The 14,698-nt window shown below is 41.4% G+C and overlaps 1 protein-coding gene across 1 annotated transcript in view; it reads right to left on the bottom strand.

Annotated features, from left to right (window-relative positions):
- Positions 1 to 4,838: 4,838 nt before the first annotated feature.
- Positions 4,839 to 14,698, bottom strand: part of ARNT2 (aryl-hydrocarbon receptor nuclear translocator 2) — a 104,325-nt gene continuing 94,465 nt past the window's right edge. The window contains exons 16-19 of the mRNA XM_010571943.1: positions 12,799 to 12,937; positions 10,497 to 10,662; positions 7,748 to 7,884; positions 4,839 to 5,287 (exon numbers count right to left, since the gene is read on the bottom strand). Of these exons, the coding sequence (XP_010570245.1) occupies positions 5,189 to 5,287; positions 7,748 to 7,884; positions 10,497 to 10,662; positions 12,799 to 12,937 (541 nt within the window). The 3' untranslated portion in view covers positions 4,839 to 5,188. The remainder of the gene's footprint in view (positions 5,288 to 7,747; positions 7,885 to 10,496; positions 10,663 to 12,798; positions 12,938 to 14,698) is intronic.

The following is a 14,698-nucleotide window of genomic DNA, read 5'->3' on the forward strand; positions in this document are numbered from 1 at the left end:
ACTTATTAGCAAGGTAAATCCTGCTGACAAACTATCGAGTCTACAAAGAAATATAGTAAATACAGTGAAGAACCACAGCGAAAGGCAAATGCACTTTACATAAGAAAGTCTGAAAAGGTCACCAGAATGTTTGTGAGAAGGATACAAGTATTTTTAAATTTTGAACAATGAGACCAAAAGGTGGACAAAGAAACCACTGTGTTACCACCCCAGGGAGCGAATAAAAATTGTCAGAGACTATGAATTAATTCTAAATCAACTGTGCTGTAATGAAACCCTCTACAATACAGATACTGATTCACACACTTCAGTGTCATCAGAACAGGGCTGTTAATGAATGTTTTTCTGGAACTTCTTTAGAAGTGGAGATCTCAAACTCTCATTCCTCTCCCACTCCCTCTGGACAGCCTTTATGCAAGACAGATAAAAGAGGAACTTCTCATCCACAGCCACACAGCACCGGAGGAAATTTCAAAGACAAAGATCAATGCCTAATCTTCCAATTTTTGGCATGAATCTTATAATTCAGGGTTATTTCCTACTTGATGATTCCCAGCAGCGTATCTTACTTATTTACACAAAGACAGGAATTAACAACAGCTCATGACATTTTTATTTTAATGAAATTTAAAAAGGCAGTTATTAGTTATACATACACACAACCGATTCTGTACTTGTTAGTCATAAATATAGAACATTCAGAAGTACAAAATACACTTTATCCACAGCACAACTTCACATCAATATGAAGAGTTTAAACAGATACGTAACCAAGTGCCTAACAATGACAGAAGCCCATTTTTGGAGTTGTTTTATTTTTCTTTTCTTTTCTTTTCTTTTTTTTTTTTAAAGACCATTAATCTACACAAAGTAATCAGTGCCCACAGTCATCAGTTCCATGAAATGCACTCTGGTTTAGAGTAGGAAAAGACCGACCTTTTAAAGACAATTAGATGCCATCACCTTTTCTTTCCTCCATTAATAGAAACAAAACCAAGCCCACATTCTCCTCTTCTCACAGCTAACAACTGTGAAAAATGGGACTCTGGCAAAAATCACCTGAAGCCAAACTTGAGCACTGCCAGGAAAAGTGAAAATATCTGAACTACAAATTAGTCCACTCGATACCTTGCAAACAAAGAGCAACAGCAGTATGACACTGATAAGGCATTAATGACAAAATGGCTGTATTATTCTCGAAAAAAGAGTACACCTATGTATAAAAATATATGCCATAGCAATTGGGTAAATCCAACACTATTTAACACTGTGCCAAAAGTAATTAAGAGTTAAAAAGGCAGTACTGCAAGAAGTATTTACAGTTTCATACTGTACTTCAAAAGAAAAAAGGCAACAAAGCTACAAATGGAACTATCTGGTTAAAAGCATCACCGTAGCTACTGCCAGTAGCACTTGTAACAAGTAATGTGATGGAGTCCCTCTTGTTCAACGGGATTGCTTGTCTGAATAAATGAACGTAAATGTTTTAGTATCTAAAATCTTATTAGTCTACATGCCCGCTCATTGAAATAACTCACCCAGGCCATTACTATTTGCGGTTTCTTGCTCCAACAGTTTAAAAACCAAAAGATTCCATTTCAAGAAACACTGTGTTTGCAACACAGTTTGATCAGAAATCACAGCTTTATTTCCAGCTTAAAAAACACAAAAGAAATGAGAAATCCACCACCTGTGAAATTCCGGAAACTGGCAGCTGAAGTGCCAGCAAAGCTACACCAACGGCACGTAATAAAAAAGTTAGCATTCCAAATGCACGTTATAACTTCAGCTATAGGATAAGTAAGTTGCTTTAGTAACCAAACACGTGACAAAAAGATACAGCACAGCCAACACTACACAGCTTTTTCGGCCACAAGATCTGGGATGAGGCTGTTTCAGAGGAGCAAGCCACTGACACGATGGCAGCACAGGGCGAGGGCAGCGCAGGATGCCCAGCAGCGGTAGCAAATGCTGAACTTGCTCGTTCGCTCGGTCAGAAGCACAAAGTTGCCCAACTTTAAGCTCATGAAGTGCTCCCTCCTCGGTGGCTCGGGAACGGCAACCCAACGCCTCCCACTTGGGCGTGGGAAAGCGCTGCAGAGACGGGATGGCCGGGAACGGGAGGGGAGGTAAGGAAGGGTGGAAACGCCAAGAAGAAAGCACTGGCTCGGGATGGCAGAACAGAAACGGGGGATGATAATGGCTCACAGGGAGAACCCAAACCTGGCACTATCCAGACTGCCCCTTAACAGAGTCGCCATCCCCTTTCCCAACCAGAAAGGCAGGAGTGGTCTAAAAGGTGAGAAGCAGTCCATGCTCTGATGCTTCAGGCATATTGGCTTCAGAAAAATAATACTGTATGTAAAAACAACAAAAAAAGATGTGCTTGAAATTCTGCTAACAGTGCGCTTCTAACTGCACAACCAAATTCTGTACACGAGAAGGCTTCTACAGTAGTATAAAAACCATGACACACTAAGGAAGTTATCATTGCTGATGTTAGGAGAAGTAAAATTACTTTAAAAACCTTATTTTTAGATTGAATTCAGGAACAAAAGTTATAAATATACTTTGAGCAGTTTGTTGGGTAAAATAGAACAGAGGAACAGCACTTTTTCAATTCATTTTTCACTTTACGGAGAAATATTTTTTTAAATTTTAGAACAACTGACGTTTATCATGCCAAGTATCTTCTGTGCAAAGATACAAACTGCTCATCTACTGTTCTCTCCCTGGTGATTAGCCCCTTTTAAAAGCACACCCTGCTGTACAAATGCTGACCGCCTCGCTCAGCTGGCGCAGCATCTAGGCACCTTTTACAGACATCAATGAATGTCATTCTGGGACAGCAGAGCTTTGCCTATCTAATTCAATGAGCAGTCATTCATCCGAGCGGCGTGAGCGAAAAGGGAGAAGGCTCCAAGAGAATAAACAGCCATGTATTTAAAAGACTAGTATGTAAGCGCATGGCTTGCTCACCTAAGAAGGTATTTTCCTGATCTCTGGGAGAAAAGAGATACGAGGTTTTTTGTTTGTTCTCAGCGTGATTTTGGTGAGGCAAGTACAGACCAGGAGATCTGAGGCCTCTCCAGTACTGCATCTAGAGATATAAAAAAATTTCCTAATAAAAAGGAGTTCCTAGCTCCACTTGCACATAGGGTAAGAGATTGGTCCCAGATTTAGTGAGAGAAACAGTAGGAAGGACTCTTCCTGGATACTGAAAACTACATGCTGTTCTCGGAGAAGGCTGGGAAAGCAAAGTCAGACGGGAACTCCACCCTATGGCTCAGAGTTAAAGCCACGTCCCTGGGTCATGCTCGCTGCAGCCCAGCCACCTGCATTGCTTGTCAGCATAAAGCCTGTGTGGCCAGAGCAGGCTGCTGGACGGGGGCCTGCCTGCTTTTCAAGATATTATCCTGACAAGGTGCACTGCAGTGATGTGCACGGTACCTCCCGTCGGAGGCAGCCCGGAGTTCGAGAGGAGCTATGAGAAGGCAGGCCTTAGTGCTCTGAGGTCTAAGAATTGCTGCAGACACTGAGATCTTCTAAATGGGGGCTATGCCCTGGGGTTGCTGTTTCAAGGTCCGTGATGGCCCCTGAATACGCGAAGGCCGAGGGAAGCTGTCCCCTTCCTCCTCTGCAAAGGCTGGCTACCACCGTCCAACCCTGAACGTTATGAACAACCTACAAGCGGGAACTCTGGGCTCCTTGTCCTTCGTGAGCGACTCTTTCTCCTCCCATCCCAGAAGAAGTGATCTGGATAAAAATGCTACCCTTGCAACCCAACCTCTGTAACTCAACTTGCATATGAAATGCTGAATAAAAATTTCTGGTGAAGACATATGGTAGGTGACTCGCCCAAGAGGATGAGGCGATTAACTTACCTCTGTGGAAGAGCATATAGCATTCAGAATAGTCAAGAGTCCTCAACATACTCAGTAAGCTGAAAATCCCATATTTAACAGAATAGGGTTAACAGGGTTTAACAGAAGTGATTGCTTGGGAATCCAAGCAAAAATTCAAGTTATCACTGTGTACGCAGTGGACAATAGTCCAATTGATATCTATTACCAACTCACTCTAAAAAAATTATACACTACAAAACCATCTCACTGCTTGCAGCAAATGAGCTTGAATGATTTCCTAGTTAATAGGCCACCACGTTGCACTGTTAAAATGTAAGGTTTCACAGTATAAAAAAGTACTTCACAGAAAGGAAATGCAGCTAATATAGAAAATGCAATCTTGATGTGTTTACAGTCTTTTTTTACGAGGCAATATTTTTGGGAAAGCAAGAACAATACAAATTAAAGCAGCCAGTGAGAAATGTATAGAGTTATAGGCCTCAATTCAGTGCAAAAACAGACTAATAGCTTATGTAAGTAAATGTTTGTTCTGAATAGAGAACCACCTGAATTAAAAGTAAGAACACCTATGTGAAGTGATGGAGGCTCCCACGATATCTAAATCCTCCACATACATCGTCAACCTTTTCAGTACACTCCAGAATGGACCCTTTGTAAAGGCAAAAGAAACCAGTACAGGAAATCACTTCATACAGCACAAGATATACATAAAGTACCAAAATGTACACACATTCAAGTTTAAGTTAGAAAAGGCGGAGCTGAATCTTCTGGTGAGAGAGGCCTACGTTATGTTGCTTAATCTCACATTTAAAGTGACCTAAAAACTACAAGAATCAAAGAAAACAGAATATTGTGTCTGCTTCCAGAAACTTAAGCTTAAAGCAAGGCATCGAAATTGAGCGGTAGGCACTGTAACAAGACATTACCTTACCTTTTCTCTGTTAGTCTTTGTTACTTTGTTATCTATTTAAAAATTACCATTCAAAGGAAGTATTAGGTATCATTCACATTCAAATATTTAAGACTCAGAGATTTTTTTTTTTTAAATCAAGCGAAGTTTTTCATCTCTGAGGTAGATGACAATAAAATAAAAAAAAAAATAAAAAAAAAGGAGCTGTCAATGAACACTAGCAAGTGCTGGAGCTCCTCTGTCGGTACTGATGCACCCCAAGGAGGAGAGAGCAAGCCCTACACCACTATCTGAAACATGAGAAATGTGTCTTCTGGTTTAGTAGCTTCTACAGAAATGCAACACAGAAAAAGCAGAGCCAAAATTACACTGAAACGGCCTTGGAGAAGAACTTCCATTTCTGCTTCGCAAGCTACTCAGAAAATGGTGGAAACATGCCAAGGTCAGCAAAATCTTCAATGTTGTAATTGCCAGTACCCTGCGTTGGATCCCCCGGCATTGGCAGCATGTCCTGCACGATAAGGAAAAATCAAAGTGAAGTGTCACTTGCTAACACGTTATCCAGACACAAACTGTTTCCTGTTCATCTTTTCAGTGTAAACCCAGAAAAGGCCAAAGGTTAGATAAATAAGGTGAAAACCAGACCTGTGCAAGGGCTGGGCTAAGGCTTATGTGCTACTTATATTTTGCTGGAGTGTTTCTGAGCAGGAAGTGGGACTTGAGCAGGGCAGAAGTTTTGGATTGCTCCCCTGAATAAGGCACCTTTGAGCTGCCCCATACTCCTCCCAGGCTGAAACAGCTCCCCTTGGAAGGGGTAGCTACACATGGAAAGAAGCAAACTCTCTGGTTTCACTATATGGGAAGTATTCAACAACTCACACCCGCACCCAACAGAAAGGAGCTCTTCCTCTATCAGCATGGGTTTGGGGAGGGTGTCATGTCCTCACTAGCACTTTGTAAGTGAACGTATTGCTGCTCTTCGTCCTCTGAGGAACACTAAAGACTGGACATCACCCCAGCTAACAAGATGCCCAAGCAGCTTTCCTGCACGTACAAAGGCAGAGGAAATAGCAGGAACTTCTCAGGAGAAATGGGATTTCGTGGTAATTGCTCCCACGTGTCTTGAGCCAAGTGAGGTCCCTGCAGGAGGTTTCAAAAAACGCTCAACCTCTCCTCTCAGCCGGAGACCGAAGCCACAGGGAAAAGATATCCCTTGCTGAGAAAACCAGAGTTTACGCTTGCTTTTCCTGTCAGTCCTTACAATAATAAGCTCTTACTGCAAAGCCAAGTTTTGCCAGGGATGGCTCATTATCCTTACAATAAAGCAAAACCTAAAGAGCATATAAGAAAGCTCACAGGATCTGCTCTGTGAAGGAATAACTACTGAGAGCTGCTGCGTACTGAGAATTTACCCCAAAATAAAGACAGATTAAAATCCATCTGAGGTCTCTGTAGCATCCCTGTTGATGGTGGTGAAAGAGGCTGTGAACTCAACTGGCAGCTTCTCAGCTGCCAGGGTCAACCTTCATTTTCTGACCAAAACTTGCAGTTATTTTATGTTTTCCCACATTCCTCCCCAGCCAAGGGGAAGTTGTAGCTGCCCCCGCCTGTTTAAATTGCCACCACTTTGAAGGCATTTCTGCTGCTGGGGCCTCCGAGGCAAGGTCTCCTCAGGAGGGTAGCTCTATTCTCAAGTCTGCCTCTCTCTTTATGTCCAGCTAACCCAGGGTTGGCTTCAGGCACAAACAGTCCAAGCAACTTCTTGGAGGCCTTTGAACTGAGCTCATCTAAGTTTCTCATCACATCCAGCTATTATCCTAACTCCCTCTAAATGCACAGTCACCTCCAAGAGCTCTTCAGGTGAGCCCAGCTCTCCCTTTCTCCCTTGGCCCTCTTTCCCACAAATTTCAGAGGACATTTGCTGGGACACAGCGCTTGCCTGAGACACAAGCAGGATGCTGCTTGGAACCCCGTGTCTCTGTGGGCCATCAAATCGCGCTGCCATCGGCTCCACCGGAATTACCCTGAATATGCTTTTGGGTTAAAGTACGTGCAAAGTGATTAAACTTTGCTTACAGAGAGAGATGCAACAGATTAATCTTGCCTGGGCCATGGGGTAAGAGCATGCAGACAGGTAGTTATTCCAGATGTAGTGATGTTATTTGTTCCTGTATGAAGCAATGGTTCATTCACACAGGAATATTTTCAGGCTAATGTCACTTCTGCAGCATTCCTGCAAGCAACTGAACATGAGCCCGGTCTTGCAGGTGAATTTGCTTTCTAAAAGATAACGAGGTGCCCCACTTCTAAACCTTGCTTGGGGCTTGAACTGTCTTTTCTGCATTTATCTGCATTGTTTTGTTGCAAACTGTCTTCTTGATCTAATCTGAAAACAAGTTATACAAGGACAGAGACCTTATTAGTTAACTTAAAAAGTCCCACTCCATCTGCAGTGAAGGCCCAAAATAATACTTAATATTACAAAATCAGGTAGTTGAAGAGGATTGTTTACCAGCTATCTAATATCTGACTGGGTTTAACCTTAAAAAATTATTTGCCACTGTCTTCTATGGGGTACCAGACTCCTTTCTTGCTTGAACTATCAGAGAGAATTACACTGATGTCTAATTGGATTTGACTGGGATTTTAGAGGCCAGCACCAGGATAAGACAGACACTCTGTTTGGGATTATCTCATGGCTTCCCTGCAGAACACATAAGCCCTAAGTACAGGGTGCAAAGAGAAGGGAAAACAGTACTTTAAATCAGCAAAGATGTTGTTCTTTGGCAGAAGACAAAACCATCTCAGTTCTAGCTAATGCCAGTTAATAGCAGTGCAAACCCACAGCAGCACACAGCTGGAAGTAATTGCTCCAAGCCCTGCTAGCACCCCAGTTGTGGAGGGCCACAGTTCTTCAACTCAGCAGTGAGAAGTTGTCAGAGGGACTTCGGGCTCGCTGAACTCCCCTCACCTGGAACACCTCCGTCTGACTGGGCTGTGGGTGTGAATGCTGGTCGCCGCTTTGCTGGTTGTGATGTTGGCTCTGCCACTGGGACCAGACTTCGGAAGGTCTCCCCTGGAACTGGCCGCTGCTCTGGCCACCTTCAGCTGGCCAGGGGGAGAAAGGGCAGAAGTCAGAGAACAGCTCCTTCAAAATGTCTGCCTGCTTTTGAGGCTTCATCCATCAATGCCCATGTTTGCAAATGAGACTTAGAAAAAAGACCCTGAGTGACACCCTGCCCCTGCGGGATGGAAGCTGAAAGGAGTTTCAGCCCTGATTGCAGGGTGGGGGACAACCCGAGAGCAAAGCTCATTGCCGTGGCTGCCTCGACATGGCAGGTGAATTGCTTACAGCAAAATGCCCAGTGACACCATAAACCAGGCACTGCAAGACAATTTTCGAGTGTTCCCCCACTGGTTTTTAATTACTAACAGGGAATATTTGCCATTTTACTTAAAAACCAAACTGCATCATCTGAACGCTCTTTTCTCTTTAAAAGACTAATTCTTGCAGAGCAGTGGGTGCACAGTTACCTACTCATCTAAGAAGCATGTAAGCAGATGTAAAAACAATAAGATCAACAGACAACAGTCTTGCTGTATTAAATGCAGAGTGTTGTTTGAGGGACTACCTTGTCCTCCAATATTACCGCTGCAAAATGATTTAACAAGCAGATTGTAGCAAATAATTGTCCTGTTCGAATGGTGATGGTTTCTTAGAAGTCTGAGGCCATTTAAATTTCACAGAGAGTAATGGCAACAGCAAGGCTTTATGGTAAATACACTTAAAATGATGATTTCAGGGAGATGGATTTCTTCTAAATAGTCTACCAGAAAAAAACATGATGCCACACACATTGATGTGGTCACACATACACTTTTCATGAGTACAGTCACAGGTCACACTTAAGCTGGACTCATTTTACCCTGTACTTCTACAGACTGGCCCCAAATGTTTAAAATTTTTGGATAATTTTCCTTCAATTATTTACAATGTCTCCTTCTAAGAATTAGCATTTTAGAAAGCTTGCCACCAGGCTTATGCTTTTCCTCCAGCATTTTCTCCTTTTTCTTTTTTTTCCTTTTTTCCTATATAACTACTCCTACAATTTTTGTCTATTTTCCCCTCACTGCAGAGCACGAAGCTGGGTAGATCTAGTTCTCCCCGATTATCAGTGCCCTCTGCTGAGGGTGCCAAAATTCCTGTGCCAAACTTCTACATGCATGTTATGTCAGGTCTCCAATAACCAGAGTTGATCCTGTCCAATCAGTCACTACTCACAGTCATGGCTTCAGAAAACACAGAAACACGTGCTTAATCCAATCCTTTTGGCTACCAGCTAAACCATGCAAAACAGATAAAGTGAACATTTTACAGGAAAGTAAACAGGCTGTAGTGACGTATTTCTATCACATCTGAAGTAGATAATTACAGCTCTTCCCTTACTGACATTACCACAACCAATAATTCAGCTGACTCAGAAACCCTGCAGCCATTTTATGGGCCAAAACAAAATTCATCTAAGTTACCCTTTAAAAGAAAGCTGCAAGTTCTGTTCATTGGTTTTTTTTTTTTTTCCTTCTCAGAACAATACACTGAAATTAACTCAGTGAGGCAAATGATGCTTCTTTTCAGCAAAACGGTTACTGCCAGCCAGAGGTTCAAGACATTTGTCTCTGTGAAGCCTGTGCTATTAATAGTATCCAAACTGATGTAGGTCAGGAAATGTTTCTCATTAGGTGAAAGGGTTCTTGCCAAGTAGCTTAGGCCTGAAATGCAAGGCGCTCTCATAAACAAATGTACAAAGCCTGGTGGAAATGGAAATGGAAATGAAGGCATGAATAAGCTCTGTGGGAAGAGCTCCATTTCAATGCACTTTTTCTAGGCAATGCAGCACATGTCTGCACTCAGTGAGGCTAACCTGCAACAGATCTGCACCAATTTTATTCTCAGGGCACCAGAGAAAAACAACACACATTAGCACACTGCTACCTGTGCTTTTTAGAATTGCACATTATTATCAGCCAGCAACATTTTTCATGGACTCCATGTGTGTTTATCACTGATGGATCCATAATTTTTTCACTGCTGAATATTGTTCTGCTGGAGGAATGCAGAAAACTTACCAAGGGGTCACCCGTTGGGTCATGGTCTGAAAGCCACGGAATTCACACGTAATAGGAAAAGAAAACTACTGCAAAACATGGCACCTACTCTGATTAGGTTAGGAGCAGTGGGGGATACAAAAAAATCCTGTCTCCAGCCAAACTCCAACAAGCCACCTCTGGGCACGAGGACACTGCCATGCAGTCAGGGAAGTTGAAAAATGAAAAGAATATAAATTTGTGTCATTTTAAGTGTTCTCCTGAGAAGTAAAAAGAAATTGAACCTGCTGACCACAATTTGGGAGGGTATGTACTAGTGATGTAAGCAACTTCTGAATCTTTCATGACACCACTTACTGGGGGCGGGGGGGGGAAGTTCTCTCATACCATAAAGTGCCACAATATTCTGAAGTGTGTTGGATGTGGAGGAGATGCAGCATGGAGGGAACAGGTCATCCCTGTCCGCTATGCTCAACAGGAGGAAACAAAACCCTTTCACAACCAGGCTTCCCCATCGACCCACCAAAAGAACAGGTTGGAAGATTTTTAATGAAGTTAATGCTGGAGAATTTCACTTTGATGTGCATTTCTGTGTTAATTCATTTAAAACTTACCAAACCCTGCACTTCGGTTTGCTAAGCTGGAGTAGGCATTCCCACTTGGAGAAGAGGTGGCTGGGCTGGAAAGGGGACTGTATGATGACGGATCGGCTGGGTAGGTGTGACTTGTTCCAATCCCAAAGGGCGATGACTGAGCCTTGCCAGACTGAGACGGAATTTGCTGAGGAATAAGGGGTAAAAGAAGGAATGAGTTTTATTGTTGAGGAACAGCACAGCAGAGTCACCTTTTTAACAATGTAAAGTAAAGGCTAAATAAACTCTGCAGATGCAAAAAGGCACGTTATTCCTGTCTCAGCCATATTTCATTTCTGTCAAAGCCAACTTATTGCTGCATAAGGAACACAACAGACTATAAACCAACGATTACAGCTCTCCTGCCAATTAGCTCACATGTACTCAATATCAGAGCTATTTGGAAAACCATCATTTCCTTCACCTCTATTACGAGGATTAATCTCAAAATGAACAGGTATAAAGAATTCACCTTTATTTGCCAGGTGTTTTGATTTTGCAGTGCCACAGTAAAATCACGGTTATCTAAATGTCTTGCAGAATATACGCAGTTCTCAGATGACCAGAGCTTCCACTGCTTGGGGGAAAATGGCCAAAGAAGTTTCAAAGCTAATGAGCTGCTTTCTCTCACTGCCTAAGTACAGGCAGAAAAGTTATCTTGCCTTGTAGAAGGCTTGGGAGGGAGTGTGAATCACCAGCCTTGGGAGGAGGGAAGAAATAGTCTAACTTTCCTTTAACTAGGCAGCTGAGTTAATTCAAGGGTATTAAAAAACAACTTGCTGTCATTTTCATCTACATAATGGCTTCGTCATAGGATCTCCAAGAATGTTATACAAATGATTAAACACTGCAGACTGCTTTGAGAAATGTACAACGTGTACGCTGAGACTAAGGGAGGTGGAGTGTCTCATCCAAAGTCATGTGCTACAGCAACATATAATGCTACAAATAGAATCTGCTTATAAACCATTTCCCACACCATGAACAAATCCAGCAGTTCCAAGAAAAACTTACTGCCTAACCAGTTCCACAAAGAGAACTTAAAGGTGGTTACATCTCTGGATACTTCTAACGATGTGCACTGTTATTGGCAGTCAATGCATTCAAGTGAAGCTATTCTCTTGGACAAATGGAGGGGAGCTGGGGGAGGAAAACAGATCCCAACAGGCATATAACATGATGAAGATGCTGTTAAGTCTTCAGCTCAGTTCCAAGGTAAGAAATCATACATTTCTAAAGGTTTCCACAATGACAGTGAGAGCATGATGTGTCACTTCTGCAAGGCTTAACTCTATTTTACTTTATTTATGATGGACGAATGAATTCTAATTTCCCTACACTCGCATACAAACTCTGTTGACTTGGACTGAATTGGACAGTAAGAGGGATTAGTAATATTTTTTTAGTCAATTTTAGCGCACTCCATATTGTTAAAAAAAAAGTCAGTGTTACAACTGGATTTCATTAAACAGGTATGACAGAATAACCATGCAACACTGAAGGCTGAGAAAAATCCGTGATTAATGTGGAAATAATTCAGTCAGTGAAAAATTATTTAGTGTCTGCCCCAACACGCCATTCTAGTCTACCAAACAATGGAAAGTCAAGAGTGATTAAAAGCAGCATTAATGATACATCAAACATGATTATTTCATGTTCTTTGTCTTTAACAGTTTCAAACCAGGTTTTTCTTGTTACAGAGAACAAGAGGTAATTTCTGGGCCAACTCTGTCAAGCGCAGGGCATCACAGAGGGACGTGCTGTTTCCTTCAGCGCATGACAAAGTGTGAGCTACACTGGGCAGTGCTAATGGAGGGGCAATGGGCTAAGTAGCCTCTGCTCTGAATTTGTGCCTGCATTTGTATGTGCCCTTTTCTGATAACTCTGCTAATTGTGGGTAACATTGCTGGGTGCAAGCTCTTGGCCCAAGAAAGATTTAATGCACAGGCTTAACACTAAAGCATAACAGCTGTCCTCCTTTATTTCTTCAGTGCACACATGAAAATAAGCGCAGGACTGAGACCTTCCACTGGGATTTATGTCAGCGTAGCGACTGCCGCTATTATAAACACTATTACAAACTAAATGCAGTTACGCAGCTGTCTTAAGTTGTTATAACCTGCCAAGGAACAGAAGCGGGGGAACTGATTTCTCTCCAACCACAACTGATAACGACAAAGTACATTTAATCACATTATAAGTAGTGTTTACTATTTCTTTTGCAAAAAGCACAGAGATTGCAAATCTTTAATGACCACAAAAATAAAACACCTTTAATCAATACCTGTCCTGGAAATGGTGGGCGATTTCCTGTCCAGGCAACCTGACTCTGATTTAGCTGGCGAGATATCTGTGTCAGATTCTGGCCTGTTGATGAAGAAGACTGGATGTCGTTCACACCAGGCACATGTACCACAGATGAACTAAAGGAACAGAAACAGTGCCTCATTTGTAGGATATATTCTCAATGCACAAATAGTATTCCAGATATGGAAATTTTGATAATCACATTAAAACTATTTGTTCAGTCTGTCTTAATAAAATTGACTTAAAACCCCCACAAAACTATGAAATATATTGGCATTCCAAAATGTCAGTTCAAATAGACACAGAGGGCAAAATTATTTTGAATTAGACTTCTATAATCTCTTTGAAACGGCTTGCAAGAATAAAATCAGTCTAACAAATGCTGCATAAACACTTAGCTCCATACTAGTTTAGTATTTAATGCATTAAAAAAAAACCTGCTTGAGGAGAGTATTCAAGTAGGTACTTAATTTTAAATTTGTGCTTAAAGTCAACTGTATTTAAGCATTTGCTTAAATGCCACCCTAAACGAAGATGCACAAAAAGATGATACTTATAAGTACTTCTTTGTTTCCTGCCTGCAAAATTAAGAAGTGTGTGTTATATATTAAAAATTTGAGCTTTTAATCCCTATTTTCACCAACTGATGCTAAAAAAGAGCATGCATTATGCACCCAGGCAAAAGAATAATCAAGACAAAAACTTAAACTAATGTAATGGCTTTAGAATTAAAAAAAAAAAAAAAAAAAAAAAAGGTATTTCCAAAGGAGCTTGTTTATATGTTAGCTGTTTCCTAATTACTGAATTTTACTACATAGAAATTTCCCAGAAAATCCTAACTAGGAGGAAATTTTTATGAAGGACTGCTCCACTTTACCATTTTACTTTCTTGGAAGTCTTGAACTGAATCTATACAACCACAAATTGTGAATGTGCTTTTATATATTTTTATATATAAAAATATATATTTATTTTTTTACATGTCATATATAAATACATAAATGAATATAAATGAAATGAAGACACAACATACAAAAATGCTTTTGTGCATCAACTGAAATGGCTTGCTCTTCTCTCCAATCCCTTCCCTATTGTCTATTTTCACAATCATTTTACAGAGAAAGAAGAGAGCAGACTGGGAAAAGAAGTAAACAATGCTGAGCAGAGAGGATACAGGACTCTGAATCCTCCAAGACGACTGACAAAATCCCTCCCAGAGTGGTAAGCAAAACGTGGCAGGCATTTGAATATGGGAGTTGTCATTCTGCCTTTCTTAAGCTGCCTAAATGCAAAGTGTGTGTTTAGAAATGCTTTGTAGAGTTTGTTTTCTATTTTTTTTTATTTTATTTTCATTTTTTACAACCACAGAGTCTCCAAAGAGGGAAATGTAGACCAGAAAGTCCATCTAAATCTGGCTGAACTCAGAAGCACACAACAGCTGCTGGGGAGGACTGGCCCTACTGTCAGGTGTCGACACCAGCTTCCCAGCTGGACTGGCAAGTCCCATCGTCTAAGGGCCTTGGACTGCATCTGGAATATATACTTTGAAACCAGGAGTCTGCAAAATAGTGCCTAAAGGCTGCCCAGGCTCAGTAACTGAATGGACCAGCCTGGAGAGTATTCAGGGAAGACAGTTCATCGAGGGTGGAAATGCTGGCAGTTGTGTCATTACTTGATGTAATAGAACAGCAATAGGAAAAAAGCTATAGTTAAACATCAGGAATTAACAAAGGAAACGAACAAAACACACGCCAAACCCCAAGATGGCAAGTCAACCATCCAGTAATATACAATATCCAATTAAAAGACACTTTAATTTACTGTCATATTCCCCCCCTCCCCCCCCCCCCCCCCCACCTCTTTTGTTTTTTTTTTTT

This window comes from Haliaeetus leucocephalus, unplaced genomic scaffold (assembly GCF_000737465.1).
Source record: "Haliaeetus leucocephalus isolate CR32 unplaced genomic scaffold, Haliaeetus_leucocephalus-4.0 Scaffold339, whole genome shotgun sequence".
In the NCBI taxonomy this organism is placed as follows: domain Eukaryota; kingdom Metazoa; phylum Chordata; class Aves; order Accipitriformes; family Accipitridae; genus Haliaeetus; species Haliaeetus leucocephalus.